The sequence below is a fragment of the Sus scrofa genome, chromosome X (genome assembly GCF_000003025.6).
Source record: "Sus scrofa isolate TJ Tabasco breed Duroc chromosome X, Sscrofa11.1, whole genome shotgun sequence".
NCBI classification, from domain to species: domain Eukaryota; kingdom Metazoa; phylum Chordata; class Mammalia; order Artiodactyla; family Suidae; genus Sus; species Sus scrofa.
The window spans coordinates 46,958,573-46,976,263 of record NC_010461.5 but is presented as its reverse complement, the minus strand read 5'-3'; the positions used below and the strand labels follow the sequence as shown (position 1 = coordinate 46,976,263).

The 17,691-nt window shown below is 37.3% G+C and overlaps 1 protein-coding gene across 6 annotated transcripts in view; it reads left to right on the top strand.

Annotated features, from left to right (window-relative positions):
* The window catches only part of WNK3 (WNK lysine deficient protein kinase 3), a 172,679-nt gene that overhangs the window by 120,002 nt on the left and 34,986 nt on the right, over positions 1–17,691 (top strand). For 5 of the 6 annotated variants that reach the window (XM_013986189.2, XM_013986188.2, XM_013986187.2 and 2 more), the window contains exons 12-19: positions 1,534–1,681; positions 2,169–2,285; positions 4,009–4,164; positions 4,245–4,296; positions 5,573–5,710; positions 6,070–6,998; positions 16,501–16,732; positions 17,126–17,259. In XM_013986189.2, coding sequence (XP_013841643.1) covers positions 1,534–1,681; positions 2,169–2,285; positions 4,009–4,164; positions 4,245–4,296; positions 5,573–5,710; positions 6,070–6,998; positions 16,501–16,732; positions 17,126–17,259 — 1,906 coding nt within the window. The remainder of the gene's footprint in view (positions 1–1,533; positions 1,682–2,168; positions 2,286–4,008; positions 4,165–4,244; positions 4,297–5,572; positions 5,711–6,069; positions 6,999–16,500; positions 16,733–17,125; positions 17,260–17,691) is intronic. The other variant, XM_003360334.4, reaches the window with a different exon arrangement.

The following is a 17,691-nucleotide window of genomic DNA, read 5'->3' as shown; positions in this document are numbered from 1 at the left end:
TAGAAGCTGGCCTATGCCACAGCCACAGCAATGCAGGATCTGAGATGCATCTGTGACCTACACCACAGCTCACGGCAGTGCTAGATCCTTAACCTACTGAGCGAGACCAGGGATCGAACCTGTGTCCTTATGGATACAAGTGAGATTCATTTCTGCTGAGCCACAACGGGAACTATTTGTTTTTTTTAGATTGCACATATAAGTGACATCACATGGTATTTGTCGTTCTCTTTCTGACTTACTTCACTTAGCATAATGCCCTCAAGTTCCATCTATGTTGTTACAAACGGCAATATTTCATTCTTTTCTGTGACTGGAATAATATTTCATTGTGTGTGTGTGTGTATTACATTTTCTTTATCTCATTTTCATTTCTTGTTGTTTCCTGCACTATTCCTGTTTCCCACATCTAGTCTATCTATCTCCTGTTGAGTTCATTACACAAACAGTATATTTTGAGTGAACATTGGTTTTTATTTTATTTATTTTATTATTTTAGGGCCACACCTGCAGCATATAGAGGTTCCCAGGCTAGGGGTCTAATTGGAGCTACAGTTGCTGGCCTATGCCACAGCCACAGCAATGCCAGATCCTAGCCTCTTCTGCGACCTACAACCACAGCTAATGGCGAAACCAGAGCCTTAACCCACTGATCAAGGTCAGGGATCGAACCTGCAACCTCATGGTTCCTACTTGGATTCGTTTCTGCTACACCACAACAGGAACTACGAGAATTGGTTTTTTATAAGTTTTATCTGAACACATTTATAAGAAACCTCAAAACAAAATAAAATTGATTGAGAACATCCCCTGATAAGAGGTTCCACAGAGGTCTGTCACTAGCAGTGTTCTTTCATTCCCACAACTCTGAGATGTTTGTCAAATAAATACAATATAATTTCAGTGTTTCATTGCTTTTAAAAATAGCTTTTTTAAGAAATAATTCACATAGCATTACATTTTCATCAATTTAAAATGTACAATGGCAGAATAGACTTGTGGTTGCCAAGGGGGAAGGGGAGGGAGTGGGGTGGTTAGGGAGCTTAGGGTTAATAGATACAAACTATTGCCTTTGGAATGGATTAGCAATGAGATCCTGTTGCGTAGCACTGGAAACTATGTCTAGTCACTTATGATGGTGCGTGATAATTTGCGAAAATAGAATGTATATATGTATGTGTAACTGGGTCACCATGCTGTACAGTAGAAAAAAATGTATTGGGGAAATAACTATTAAAAAATGATAAAAAATAAAATGTACAATTCAGTGGCTTTTAGTATATTCACGGGGTTGTGCGGTCATAACTTTTTTGTGAGATATTGTACACATATATTTTTATTTAACCTCATTTTTTATGATTTTATAATTGAGAGGTTTTCTTAGAATGTTACCACCAAGGTGGAATGATTCTAGCCACAGGGAATTTCAGATATTAACTCTGATTTTGGTTAAATATTGGGCTTTAACAATCATGGAATAATGTCTTCTCTGAGAAACTGAATTGGAGCTGCTTTTGTATTTTTAAATAATAGTTTGAATCATGATGTGGCAGCTGTGAAGGATAACACTAATACCCCTGATAACCCAAGTGGAAATGGCAAACAAGATCGGATCAAACAGAGAAGAGCTTCCTGTCCTCGATCAGAGAAGGGGACTAAATTCCAGCTTACGGTCCTTCAGGTCGGTGTGTAAATATGGTTTAGTTAAGAGAGCATGTAGAGGTCCGGGGGATCAGCGAGGAGGAATGTTACTGTGGAGGTGAGCATAGAGTATTATAAAACTCTGCAGCAAACAGCCTTGTACACAAATCTTTTTTGTATATTTTACCTGAGCTCATCCAGATGTTAACAGAACCATTTGCAAAGAGAAGGCAATGACTGATTCTTTTTGTTTTTGTTTTTTAGGGCCGCACCCCCACATGTGGAGGTTCCCAGGTTAGGGGTCGAATTGGAGCTACAGCTGCCGGCCTACCCCCACAGCTACAACATCAGATCCGAGCCACGTCTGCAACCTACACCACAGCTTATGGCAATGCAGGATCCTTAACCCACTGAGCAAGGCCAGGAATTGAACCCACAACCTCATGGTTCCTAGTTGTATTCGTTTCCCCTGCGCCATGACGGGAACTCCAACAATGACTCTTAAACTGGTAAAATATTTGTGCCAGGTGTCAACCTCTGGAGACAACATGGTGGAGTGTCAACTGGAGACACACAATAACAAGATGGTCACTTTCAAGTTTGATGTTGATGGTGATGCACCTGAGGACATTGCAGACTATATGGTATGTATAATAAAACCAAATTATTTTTTCTTCAACATTCTGTTTCTTTTTCCCCTTAACTCTCCACCCATTTATTCAGAGCCATCTTTTTTTTTTTTAGGGTATTGCTAGTTTTAAAAATTAGTATAGAGCTAAATTGATTATGATCGAGTAAATCACTGTACCTCCTCTAGTTTCAGTATACTTATTTGTATAATATAAGGGAGTTTAATTAAGAGAGGATCTAGATCAGTTGTTCTTATCCCTAGCTGCATGTCAGAATCTCCCAAAGAGCTTTTTATTTTATTTAATCATTTATTTTTGTCTTGTTTTTGTCTTTTGAGGGCCACATCTGCGGCACATGGAGGTTCCCAGGCTAGGGGTCTAATTGGAGCTGTAGCTACCGGTCTATGCCACAACCACAGCAACTTGAGATCCGAGCTGCATCTGCTACCTACACCACAGCTCATGGCAACGCCAGATTCTTAACTCACTGAGCAAGGCCAGGTATCAAACCCACATCCTCATGGATGCTAGTTGGGTTCATTAACCACTGAGCCACAACGAGAACTCCCCAAAAGCTCTTTAAAAACAATTCTGGGAGTTCTCTTGTGGCACAGCAGGTTAAGGATCCGGTGTTATCCTTGCAACAGCTCGGGTTGCTGCTGTGGCACAGGTTTGATCCCTGGCATGGGATCTTCCACATGCCATGGCCAAAAAAAAAAAAAAAGAAAAAACTTGTTGCTTGGTCCCTAGTTAAATCATAATTTTAGAGATGAGGCCTAAGCATTAATAACTTTTTAAGTTCCCCAGGTAGTTTTTTTTTTTTTGCTTTTTAGGGCCGCATCTGTAGCATATGGAGGTTCCCAGGCTAGGGGTCTAATCGGAGCTGCAGCTTCCAGCCTACACCACAGCCATAGCAACTTGGGATCCGAGCCATGTCTACAACCTACACCACAGCTCACGGCAATGCCAGATCCTTAACCCACTGATCGAGGCCAGGGATTGAACCTACAACCTCATGGTTCCTAGTTAGATTCATTTCCACTGCACCACAACAGGAACTCCCCCAGGTAGTTCTAATGTATTAGCTACCAATATACCAATCTTACATATAGATCTTCAAGTATGTTCATCATTTCACTTAATTTTCATATTTTCTTTCAATTGTTAGGCTTAAGTTAGTATCCTTCCCCTCTTTTTTTTTAATGAGAATGGGCTAGGGTGGCATGAAGAGTATATAACTGCTTTAGTTTCTGCCAGAGTTCTTTGCATATACATTCTTGCAGATTAAAATTTAATATTTTAAAAGTTAATAATTTTGTCAATTGTCTCTTTATTCAACATAGTATTTCTGAACTGTCTCTGTGACCTTCTTTATCATCCTTAGAGATGTTTCATTTTGTGATTTTTGTTTTAAAAGCTTTTGGGTATGGACATCCTAGTTTTAAACATGAACATTGCCTCAGTTATGTTCTTTAAATAGCAACCAATTTATAGAATGCCAGATTTTTTTTTAAATGCTGGTTTCTGGTAGGTAATGCCAATCTGACATATGTCAGTGGTCTCAAAATAGAAAGACTAATTTGATGTATTATGTGACGTTTTTATTGCTGGTCTTTGTTAATTCTCTTGTGGCATTTAGATCTAAATACCTAATTTTTTTTTGTGGTAGTTACCATATTATAATTTTGAAGAAACTAATTTCATTCTTGTGAATAGACTAATTTTTACTTTTGGATAGGTCGAAGATAACTTTGTCCTGGAAAGTGAAAAAGAAAAATTTGTGGAAGAATTGAGAGCTATTGTAGGTCAAGCCCAGGAGATCCTTCATGTCCACTCTGCTACAGAAAGAGGTGCTGGAGTTGACTCTATTACCATGGAATCCAGCAGTAGCCAAGTAAGAGCAATTGCTTAGCAAATAGGTCTTCTCGGATATGTATCAGAACTTCTTTATTTATCTATTCATTTTTAATTCAGACAGGATCATCTGAACAAGTACAGATAAATTCCGCATCCACTCAAACCAGCAGTAAGTATATTTAATAAAATTTACCATTTGGCTTTTGAAGCAAGACATTTGGAACTTAATTTACACACCTAGGGAAGGATGTTAGCCAGTAAAGGGACTTAAATAAATTGTTAATGTAGGTTTCTCCACACTTTGAAAGGACTTTATGGTCCAGAAATAAGTAAATGAAGAAGTAAAAAACCATTCCCCAAATTTCTTCCATGTGTTGGTTCTATAATTGATTAATTTATTTCTGAGTTGTTGCATGGTATATTATGAGAAAAACAGTCACACTACTGATGATTTTTAATGGCTTTACTGTTTGCACTTAATTGGTAAGTTTTTTTTTTTTCCCAATAGGAGATGAACAGAAACTTTCTTAACTAAAATCATTATGTTCACATGTTTGCCTCATGTTTTAATAACATGATTTCATTCCATCAGTGATATGATTCTACCTTCTCTGATCACTAATAAGTTTTTGTAAATCAGATACCAGATAAACTTCCTGGGACTAAAAATTGGGTCTTCTGTTTTCTCACGACCTTATCTTTCCATTCTTCTCAGCTCTGGTCATGGGTATATTTAGAGTATCTGGGGAGGGAGAAGAGAGAGGTTACTTTAGGATCACTAAAGGAATTATAAAAGCATGAAGAGCAACAGGTGGTGTGGAGTCCATGGAACCAGATACCATTACCCTGAAATTTGGTTTGTGTTAGGATGCCAGGGTCCTTCTCTGTCTTCTTTTTCTCAATAGCAGGAGTCTGAGTAGATTTCAGACTGACAAAATTTGGTCAAGTTTAAAAGAGAATTACTTATTTGAATAAGTTAAAGTAGTAATACAGATGTAGGGGCTTATTTAATTGATGTTATAAATTATCATACAGTAAAAATGACTTTTTTTTCTTTTGGTATACAGTTCTGTAAATTTTAGTCCTCTTATAGATTTGTATAAGCACCACCATAATCAGGATACAGAACAGAAGATGTAGATTTTAATGGAAAAAGTGCTTTTCATTTTTTCCCAAAAATAAAGTGCCCTGATTCTAATTGCTATTGATGCAATGTTTGTTTCAGTAGAATCCAAAATCTTTTCCTAAATATATCTTGTGCTTGGTTTTTTTAGAGTATTTATTAGTCAGGATTGTGTGATCTGGTCTTATAAGTTACATATATCCTAATACTCTTGGAAATGGAGATAAAAGACAAATTGATGTTTCTTTAACCCAGTTTCCTTAGTAAGGTAAACATACTGACAATTGCTTAGCATATTTATTTTTGCTAATTATTTCTACAGATGAATCTGCTCCTCAGTCATCCCCAGTTGGTAGATGGCGATTCTGTATCAATCAAACAATAAGAAGCCGTGAGGCTCAATCTCCTCCTTCTCTTCAGCAGTCCATGTCTACAGTTCCTGGGCTAAATGTACTTTCTAGTAAGTGTTTGTTCTCTGCCAACTTTATCCACACTTGGAAGATGGGGATGCAAAATATATCCCATATCTTTAATTTTTTCATGGATATTTTATGCTTATTAGAATTTTCATAAGCATTCTGAAGATTTTAATTTTAAGATGTAACTTAAGCCATTTAAAATATAATATTTACGGGAAAAAAGGAAAAGGTTTTTCTCCTTGTCAAGTTGAATTCTGTGTATTTTGAGTCTTATTTACAAGAGTCCTTTCATGTAGGTTCTAGTTTACCCCTTGCTCTTCCTGTTCCTATTGAGTTTGGATACTAGTCCATTCTTTGTACTTATTAATACATGCTTAGCTATTCTTTATTGTTGTTCCAGGTCCAAGAATCATAAGTAATAAGGAAATATCACAGGACACACTGCTTACTCTAGAAAATAATCCATGCCAGCGTGTACTTTTTACCTCCACATCAGAGCACAAGGATGTAGTTGATGGTAAGATTTCTGAATACACCAGTGTAGAAACTAAGCATCCAGCTATGCTTTATCAAGTGGAAGATGACAGGCAGATAATGGCACCAGTTGCTAGTAGCTCCAGTCATATTGCTGCTTCAGTTCATGCAGTTCCATTTGAATGTGAGGGACTCACCAACCAAGCAGGCATATTTACACCTGTGTATCCAGGTCACCAAGCTGCCAGTCAGGCAGCTCCTGACGAGTCAACTCCAGTTGCTGGTAACTCTCTTACAACTCCTGCATTTATGTCTGATCAAAAGCCTCAGTCCTTACCAGTGCAGCAGCCAACTATGGATACAGAGTTTATATTCCAAGAAGGAGAAGCCTCAGTGAACACAGAGACAAGTTCTCCTAAGATGGTCATTCCCACTCACATCACTGGCCTTGAACCATCTGCTCTTCTACCTGCCACTGTTCTGGAATCAGATGGAGAGAGACCCCCAAAAATGGAGTTTGCAGACAACCGAATTAAAACTCTGGATGAAAAATTAAGAAATTTACTCTATCAGGAGCATAGCATATCTAGCATCTATCCTGAGAGTCAGAAGGACACCCAAAGCATAGACTCTCCATTTTCTTCCTCTGCTGAAGATACACTCTCATGTCCAGTGCCAGAAGTTATAGGCATCAGTCACTGTGGAATTCAAGATAGTCCTGCACAGTCCCCTAATTTTCAGCAGACAGGCTCTAAGATTCTGTCCAATGTGGCTGTGAGTCAGCCTGCTAACATAACAGTTTTCAAAAGGGACCTGAATGTGATAACTTCTATACCCAGCGAATTATGTTTACATGTAAGTATTATTCTTTCTAACCAATTCCTTATCCTTATGCTTTTAAAGAAATGCTTTCTTTTCTGAGGTTCTGTCCTTTGAAATGAAATTGTCTATGTCACAAGATTCTGAGATCACAGATATTTTAAGAAGGCCATGACTTAGTCTCCCAGCACCCAGAACTTCTTAAAAGATGGTGAAACTATACTTAGAGAGCCCTCTGGTGAATTAGCTAAGAACTAGCGAGCAATGTTTATTTTTGTATTAATAACAGAACAGGATTGATTTATAGATTGTTCTAGTGGGTAGGAAGAACTTGCTTTTAGATTTCCACTTAAAAATGCCTGTTATCAGTTTCCTTTTTTAAAAAGTGTGGTTTTAATTTAATCTTGTTTGCAAATTTTTGTTTATTTAAATTTTTTTAAAAAAGAAACTGAAAATCCTCCATAACCTCATGACTTGTTCTTGAAAGTTATGTAATATAGTAATTTAATTTCTCTTTTATGTCCCTTCAATTCACAGGGATAACCACTTTCTGGTGCTTATCCACTATTTGGTGCCTATCCTTCTTAAGTTTACATAGATCTAGTCACAAACCTGTAACATATTCACAAAAATAGGATTGTGCTATAAACGTATTGGTCTACAACTTTATTTTGTTATTTTACAGTATATCGTAGATATATTTCTAGATCTTTATCACTGTATGTCTTCATTATTGTTATCATTATGGAGGTAATATATGTGTGTATGTAAAGTAAAATTCACCCCACTACCAAACCTATAGATATATCTGTTAAAAATCTTTCCAGACATGGTTTTAACTAACATAGAGATATTTATATAGCACTTCCTTTTTTAATTTTTAATTTATATTGGAGTATAGTTAATTTGTATATATAGAACTCTTTTATATTTATTATATCGATTTAGAAAGACACAGAAATATATCTCAAATATATATACACACTTCTTTTCATATGCGCTGTTCTGCTTTTTTCCCACCTATTATTGACATCTATTCACATCAGTGCACATAGTTCCTCATCACCTAACTTCTTTAAAGAACAACATAATATTCCATTGAATAGATATAATTTAAATACTTTTTTGTAAATTAGTAATTTTAAATTATGCAATCAATGTATAAACACAAAGGAAATTCAGAATAGAAAATTAAAAGTAATTGTATTAATAATCCCACTCCCCAAACATTGTTAAGTTCCTGGTTTTAATTCTTGTAGTCATTGCTATTAATAACTTTTAAATACTATTCTTATTTATCTATTTTTTGATTTAGCAATTTTACATAATAAATATTGACTCACTTCTGTGAAAGGTGGAAAGTTACATTTTCCCTTTCTTCCACTTTTCTTCACCATGTACCTCCCAGTTTTTATTACTTAAATTACTTTTTAACATTGGCAAAGTTTATAACATTGATTTTTTTTTTTATTTAACAGTTGTGCTTTGTCTATAGGTTGAATGGAAGAATTGAAAATCAATAAACAGCATTTATATTATGATTACATGTGTTATCTGATGATCATGTAATGTGATTAGAACCATAAAAAAATGTAATGTCATTCTGTCAGTTAAATTTTGTTGCTCAAAGGAGACTCTTCCAAGTGTGGAGGTCAAATGGATTCTTTTGTTTGTTTCACATATCAATTGCTACATCTAGATCAAACTTATTACCTAACATTTTCTGGTGTCTTAGAATTCCTTTTTGTTTCCCTCTTGAAATGCTTCTGTGAGTAGTATTTTTAAATATGTTACACGAGTGACCAGTTTTTTTTGTTTGTGTTTTTTTGTCTTTTTAGGGCCACACTTATGGCATATGGAAGTTCTCAGGCTAGGGGTTGAATCAGAGCTACAGCCGCAGGCTTATGCCACAACCATAACAACCCGGAATCTGAGCCGCATCTGTGACCTACACCACCGCTTACAGCAACACTGGATCCTTTAACCCACTGAGCGAGGCCAGGGATCGAACCCGCATCCTCATGGATACTAGTCGGGTTCATTGTCACTGAGCCACAATGGCAACTCCTGTTTTTATTTTTTTATTGTCCAAAAACGTCTTTATTTTGCTTCATATTTGATTGACTAGGTACAGATGGTAGGCTCATTTTGAGTTAATTTTTTTGTGTGGTGTGAGATAAAGGTCCAGTTTCATTCTTTTGCATGTGACTATCCAATTGTTCTAGCACCATTTGATATTTTATTCTCTTGTTGTTACTGTAAATGGAAGTGTCTTCTTAATTTACTTAACAGATTTTTTATTGCTAGTGCATAGAAATAAAACTGATTTTTGATTGTTGTATTATTCAACTTTGCTGAATTTATTAGCTGTATTAGCTTTTGGTGGATTTTCTGCATAATAAATAAGATTTTATCTGTGAATCGAGATAGTTTTATTCTTCTTTTCCTGTTGTTCCTATCTATTAACTTCTCATATCATGCTTTCCATCTCTTTATGCTTTTGCTTTTTGTACTGGGAGAATTTCTCACTTTTAAGCTGTTTATAATTTCCTATTCAGCTGTTTTCTTTAATGTCAAGGATTGTATTTTAATTTCTAGTAACTATAGTTCATTCTTTTTTATGGATATAGTATATTCACACATTTCTTTGAAGATATTAAACTCTTACTCTATGTTATTAATGCTACTTCTTGGCTATTCTGTTTGTTGAATTTAGTGTTTTCTTAAAGTGCTGGTTTCCCAGAAGTGTTGGTGATTCTTTGTTGTGTACTCATTTTTCTTTTTTCCCCTCCATAAGATTCCTTGTTCATGTATCTGTAAATCCTTTATATAACTACTGTAGCCTTACTGCAGTAATTGTGGGGAAATTGTGGGACATACTTCCTGGCACTGAGTATTGAGCTTGTTTCAAATGCTGCCCAGAGAGAGGTCCAATAGCTAGTCCTCAAAAGTAGAAGGGCTTCCCTTTACTCCTGGATCTCATTTCCTCTTTACATCACTGACCTTTTCCTTGGCCACAAACATTTTCCTCTTAACACTCTTATTTGGGGGTAAATGCCTCTGCTGTCTTTTGTTTGCTGTGGAGGTGGGGTGGGAAGGTGCAGAACTGTCTGTCTCTTCCTTCTTTAGTACCCCAACCAGTTCACTCTTGCATGCAGTGAATATCTACTGAGCAGTGAACAAGTCAAGATCCCGGTTTCTGTGGAGCTCACATTCTAGTGGGGAAAAACAGATCCTAAACAAATAAATAAAGGGCTATGACAGGAAGACTAAAGGATTACTTTATATAGAGTGATTGGGGAAGGATATGTATGTGTTGGTGACATTCACAGGTGGAGACCTGTTCAAGAAACCGAAAAGAAGGCCAGTAAGTAGGAGAGTGTTATAAGATGATGTTGAAGTGACAGAAGACAGGTTGTGTATAGCTTTGTAAGTGTTTTATCCAACAACTCTTCCTTTTGGTTGGCCAGGGCTCTCTCTCCTGCCCATATCTGCCACCTGAGTTTGCTGCATTTTGGAATAGCTCCTGTACATGTGTCATAGGATACCTTTTCCCCCTTTAATCATATATGCATGTGTCTGTTTCTACTGTTGTACATGTGGATTTGGGTTGTTAAGGGAGGCTAGAATTTGTTTTTACCATCTTGATCCAGTTATTACTTATTTTAAATATTTTCTGTAATTCTAGTGGGACTAATGCAACACTTGCTAAATTGTAATAATATTAAGAGTTTATTCTCTTTATAAAAGTATTACTATTACTATTCCACAATGGAACTTTGAAAAATAAAAATTGATTGTTCAGAATTTTACGTTTAATAATTGCTGGCCCAAGGTGTTAATAGTGCGTATACAAAACTGCAGTTTAAGTAGTGCAACTTAGGCTGTCTTCCTTCAGACAGATGCTAAATCTCATTCTTTGAACTTTTTTTTTAATTTTATTTTTTTTATTACTCAAATGACTTCATCACATCTGTAGTTGTATAATGATCATAACAATCTGATTTCACAGGAATTCCATCCCATAACCCAAGTACATCCTCCCACCCCACAAACTGTCTCCACCAGAGACCATAAGTTTTTCAATGTCTGTGAGTCAGCATCTGCTCTGCAAAGAGGTTCAGTCTTTCCTTTTTTCAGATTCCACATGTCAGTGAAAGCATTGGATGTTGGTGTCTCATTGTATAGCTGACTTCACTTAGCATGATAATTTCTAGGTCCATCCATGTTGCTAAAATGCCGGTATTTCACTCCTTTTAAAGGCCGAGTCACATTCCATTGTGTATATGTACCACATCTTCTTGATCCACTCCTCTGTCGATGGACATTTAGGTTGTTTCCATGTCTTGGCTATTGCAAATAGTGCTGCAATGAACTGTCTTTGCGAGTCGTGGTTTTCTCTGGATAGATGCCCAGAAGTGGGATGGCTGGATCAAATGGTAGTTCTATTTTTAGTTTTCTGAGGAATCTCCATACTGCTTTCCACAGTGGTTGCACCAATGTACAATCCCACCAGCAGTGCACTAGGGTTCCTTTTTCTCCACACCCTCTCCAGCACTTATTGTTTGTAGACTTTTGGATGATGGCCATTCTGGCTGGTGTAAGGTGGAACCTCAGAGTGGTTTTGATTTGCATGTCTCTAATACTGAGTGATGTTGAACATCTTTTCATGTGTTTTTGGGCCGTCTGTATGTCTTCTTTGGAGAATTGTGTGTTTAGATCTTCTGGCCATTTTTTGATGGGTTTTTTTTTTTTTTTTTTTTTTTGGTATGGAGCTACAGAAGGTGTTTCTAAATTTTGGAGATGAATCCCTTGTCAGTGGATTCACTTGCAAAGATGTTCTCCCATTCTGTGGGTTGTCTTTTCGTTTTGTTTAGGGTTTCCTTTGCTGTGCAGAAACTTTTCAGTTTGAGTAGGTCCGATTTGTTTGTTTTTGTTTTTGTTGTCAATACTCTAAGAGGTGGACCTGAGAAGATGTTGCTGTCGTTTATGTCAGAGAGTGTTTGGCCTATGTTTTCCTCTAAGAGTTTTATGGTGTCTGGTCTTATATCTAGGTCTTTAGTCCATTTGGAGTTGATTTTTGTGGATGGTGTTAGGGAGTGTTCTAATTTCATTCTTTTCCATGTGGCTGTCCAGTTTTCCCAGCACCACTTATTGAACAGGCTGTCCTTTCTCCATTGTATCTTCTTGCCTCCTTTGTCACAGATGAGTTGGCTGTAGGTGCGTGGGTTGACTTCTGGGCTTTCTGTCCTGTTCCACGGATCTATATCTCTGTCTTTGTGTCAGTACAATGCGGTTTTGATGATTGTTGCTTTGTAGTAGAGTCTGAAGTCCGGGAGCCTGATTCCTCCAGCTGCATTTTCTGTTTCAGGATGTCTTTGGCTATTCTGGGTCTTTTGTGCTTCCACACAACCTTGAAACTATTTTGTTTGAGTTCTGTGAAGAATGTCTTGGTAATTGGATAGGGATTGCATTGAATCTGTAGATTGCCTTAGGTAGTATAGTCATGTTGATAATATTAACTCTCCCAATCCACGAGCATGGTGTGTCTTTCCATCTATTTGTATCATCTTTGACTTATTTCATCAGTGTCTTATAGTTTTCAGAGTTCAGGTCTTTTGTCTCTTTGGGTAGGTTTACTCCTAGGTATTTTATTCTTTTGGATGCAATGGTAAACAGGATTGCTTCCTTAATTTCTTTTTCTGCTCTTTCATTGTGAGTGTATAGAAATGCCGTCGATTTCTGGGTATTAATTTTGTATCCTGTGACTTTACCAAATTCATGGATGAGCTCTAACAGTTTTCTGGTAGAGTCTTTAGGATTCTCTAGGTATAGTATCATGTCTTCTGCAAATAGTGATAGTTTTACTTCATCCTTTCAAATTTGGATTCCTTTTATTTCTTTTACTTCTCTGATTGCCATGGCTAGGACTTCCAAAACTATGTGGAAGGGTAGTGGCGAGAGCGGACATCCTTGTCTTGTTCCTGATCTCAGCAGGAATGCTTTCTGCTTTTCACCATTGAGAATGATGTTCGTTGTGGGTTTGTCATATATGGCCTTCATCATGTTGAGGTAGGATCCCGCTATGCCCACTTTCTGAAGGGTTTTTAATCAGAAATGGGTGTTGGATTTTGTCAAAGGCTTTTTCTGTGTCTATGGAGAGGATCCTATGGTTTCTATTCTTCAGTTTGTTAATGTGGTATATCACACTGTTGGATTTGCGGATATTGAAGAACCCTTGCATCCCTGGGATAAATCCCACTTGATCCTGATGTACAATCCTTTTAATGTATTGTTGGATGCGGTTTGCTAGTATTTTGTTGAGGATTTTTGCATCGATGTTCATCAGTGAAATTGGCCTGTAGTTTTCTTTTGCTGTGGTATCTTTGTCTGGTTTTGGTATCAGGGTGATGGTGGCCTCATGGAATGAGTTTGGGAGTATCCCTTCCTCTGCAATTTTTTGAAATAGTTTCAGAAGGAGAGGTGTTAGCTCTTCTCTAAATGTTTGATGGAATTTGGCCGTGAAGCCCTCTGGTCCTGGACTTTTGTTTGTTGGAAGTTTTTCAATCACAGTTTCAATTTCAGTTCTTGTGAGGGGTCCATTCGTCTTTTCTATTTCATCTTGGTTTAGTCTTGGAAGATTGTACTTTTCTGAGGATTTGTCCATTTCCTCTAGGTTTTCCCTTTTATTGGCATATAGTTGCATAGAGTAGTCTCTTATGACCCTTTGTATTTCTGTGATATCTGTTGTTACTTCTCCTTTTTCATTTCTAATTTTATTGATTTGAGTCCTCTCTCGTTTATGCTAGGGGTTTATCAAATTTGTTGATCTTTTCAAAGAACCAGCTTTTCGTTTCAGTGATCTTTTCTATGGTTCTCTTCGTTTCTATTTCACTGACTTCTGCTCGGATCTTTATGATTTCTTTCCTTCTACTACCTTTAGGTCTTGTCTGTTTTTCTCTCTCAAGCTACTTTAGATGTAAAGTTAGCTTGTTTATTTGAGCTTTTTCTTGTTTCCGAGGTGGGCTTGTATTGCTATAAACTCTCCTCTTAGAACGGCTTTTGCTGTATCCCATAGGTTTTGGAGTGTGGTATCTTTGTTGTCTTTTGCTGCTAGGTATTTTTTAATTTCCTCTTTGATTTCTTCAGTGATCCATTGGTTGTTTAGTGGAATGTTGTTTAGTCTCCATGTGTTTGTGTTTTTTGCAGTTTTCTTCTTGTTGTTGATTTCCCGTCATATAGCATTGTGGTCGGAAAAGATGCTTGGTATGATTTCAATTTTCTTAAAGTTACCGAGGATGGATTTGTAGCCCAGGATGTGATGAATCTTAGAGAATGTTCCATGTGCACTTGAGACGAATGTGTATTCTGTTGCTTTTGGATGGAATGTCCTATAAATATCTTTTAAGTCCATCAGGTCTAATGCATCATTCAGGGCCTGTGTTTCCTTATTGAATTTCTGTCTGGTTGATCTGTCCATTTCTGTAAGTGGGGTGTTAAAGTCCCCCACTATGATTGTGTTATTGTTGATTTCTCCTTTTAAGGTTGTTAGCAGTTGCCTTATATATTGTGGTGACTCTACGTTGGGTGCGTAGATATTTAAAATTGCTCTATCTTCTTCTTGGATTGATCCTTTGATCATTATGTAATGACTTCCTTGTCTCTTAAAATATTCTTCAATTTAAGGTCTATTTTGTCTGTTATGAGTATTGCTACTCCAGCTTTCTTTTGATCCCCGTTTGCCTGGACTATGTCCTTCCATCCTCTCACTTTCAATTTGTGTGTGTCCCTAGAAGTGAAGTGGGTCTCTTGAAGACAGCATATATATATGGGTCTTGTTTTTGTATCGATTCAGCCAGTCTGTGTCTTTTGGTTGGGGCGTTTAGTCCATTCACATTTAAGGTAATTATTGCTATGTATGTCCTTATTGCCATTTTATTAATTGCTTTGGATTTGTTTTTATTGCTCTTTTTTCTTCCCTTCTCTTGTTCTCTCCTCTTCTGGCTTGATGACTATCTTTACTGTTGTATTTGAGTTCATTGTTCTCATTTGTTTATGTATCAGTTGTAGATGTTTGGTTTGCAGTTATTCTGAACTTTTGATATGAGAGTCTATGTATATGTGAGATTTTTTTAAGCTGTTGGTCTGTTAATTGCAAGTGCATCTCCAGTGTCCTGCATTTGTACCCACCTGTTCTCATGATTTCTGATTTTGGTGGGATAATTGTGCATGGATGATTTCGCATCTTTACTGTATATATGCCTTTACTGGTGAGCCTTGTAATTTGTGTTATTTTTGTTTCCTGTTGTGGGCTTTTCTTTTCTGCCTAAAGAAGTTCCTTTAGTATTTGTCATAGGCTGGTTTAGTGTTTCTGAATTCTCTCAGCTTTTGCTTTTCTGTGAAGGTTTTGATGTCTCCTTCAAATCTGAATGAGAGCCTTGCTGGGTAAAGTCATCTTGGTTGGAGGTTTTTTCCTTTCATCATGTGAAGTATATCATGCCACTCCCTTCTGGCCTGCAGAGTTTCAGCTGAAAAATCTGCCGATAACCTTATTTGGGTTCCCTTGTATGTTATTTCTTTTCCGTAGCTGCTTTCAAGATTTTCTCTGTCTTTATTTTTGGTCATTTTGATTAATATGTGTCTCTGTGTATTCCTCCTTGGGTTCATTTATTGTATATGGTACTCGTTGTGCTTCCTGGATTTGAGTGAGTGGTTCCTTTCCCATGTTAGGGAAGTGTTTGGCTATTATCTCTTGGAATATTTTTTCTGTCCCCTTCTCTCTTTCTTATCCTTCTGGCAGGAGGATGTTGGTGTGTTAACGTTGTCCCAGAGTTCTCTGAGACTCTCTTCATTTGTTTTCAATCTTTTTTCTCTTTTCTGTTCTGCATCCATGATTTCCACTAATCTGTCCTCCACGTCTCTTATTTGTTCTCCCGCCTCCTGTCTTCTGCTGTTAGCTGCTTCTAGCGAATTTTTTATTTCAGTTATTGTATTTTGCATCTCTTCTTGCATATGCACCTGCAGCATATGGTAGTCCTCAGGCTAGGGGTCAAATTAGAGCTGCAGCTATCAGCCTATACCACAGCTATAGCAACACCAAGGAGCCGTATATGCAACCTACACCACAGCTCATGGCAATGCAGGATCCTTAACCCACTGAGAGAGGCCAGGGATCGAACCCACATCCTCACCTCATGGATACTAGTCGGTTGGGTTCTTAACCCGCTGAGCCACAACCGGAACTCCAAGGATAGCATTCTATTTTTGATTACCAGTTAGTTCATTCAGGAAACTCCAATGGTGGAGTTCCCAATGTTGCTCAGAGGAAATGAACCTGACTAGTGTCCATGAGGATGCAGCTTTGATCCCTGACCTCACTCAGTGGGTTAAGGATCTGGTATTACTGCAAGCTGCGCTGTGTGGCTCAGATATGCTGTAGGTGCAGCCCTAAAAAAAGAAAAGAAACTCCACTGGTATAAACAACTGCTCCTCACCTAAATTATTACCATTTTCGTTTTCCTCTTTTTGTCTCCATTAGGAGATGTCCCCAGATGCTTCACTTCCAGGGGATCCAGAGGCCTATCCTGCTGCTGTGTCAAGCGGTGGAGCCATTCATCTGCAGACAGGAGGTGGATATTTTGGCCTAAGCTTTACTTGTCCTAGTCTCAAAAATCCTATTAGCAAGAAATCCTGGACTCGCAAATTAAAAAGCTGGGCATACAGGCTACGGCAGTCAACCAGCTTTTTCAAGAGATCAAAAGTCCGTCAAGGTAGTGTGCTTACAGTCAGGGAAATAGACTAGGTAACATCACTTTTCATTTACTTCTGTTTCTTTTTGTTGTTCATATACAAATCTTGCCACTTTTTCCACGTAGCCCATGTATGTGCCACGTCCCATTAATGTCATTGCCATTTTATTTTTCCTTTTGTAACTAATTTGGTTTTAAAGTATTCATTTCATATAGATACTAAGTCTTGGGATAAATCTTGCAATGTCTGATTTAGAGTTAGGGACTTCTACAGTGTTAATACATTAACACTTTTTTAAATTGTCTAGCAGGAGTTAAGCTTTTTCTACTTTTCTTCTTTTTTGGTGATATAAACAAATGTAGTCTTAACAAACAATTTTCTTCTTTCTGCTTACAATTTGGCAAAACTTGCAGTGGGAACCGAAGAAGATATGAGATCAGCGGTTGCTCCTGACCCCATTCCTCTGACAGGAGAGTCCACAGCTGTTCCTAGGGCTTTGAGTAGATGTAAAGCAATGAGTGGATCATTTCAGCGGGGTCGGTTCCAGGTTTGTGTCTTTGGTTGAATCCTTATATACAAGGGCATTTTAAAAGGTAATAGCATTGAAGATCTTACTCTGTAGATGGTAATTTTTAAAATGTAGGTCATTATCATATTTATTGTGTTCCCCTTATATGCATCCCTTCACCTTCTGTGCCCGTGCAGTAAAGGTGAGTCTAAAGAAGTGAGGATTTTAGTAGCTGGTAGAGAGTACAGAAATAGGTCATCATTTTTTGGTGGGTGGTTAGGTCATCTTTTTTATAAATCTAATTTCATGTCCTTTAGAGTCTTGGCAGTTTTAATTATGGAATTTAAATTTTTTATTTTTCATTGAAGTATTTATTTCAGTTTTTTGATTTACAATATTGTGTTAGTTTTAGGTATACCTATGAAGTATTTTTAATTGTGGAATTTTATTTGAGCAACATGAAGCTAACTC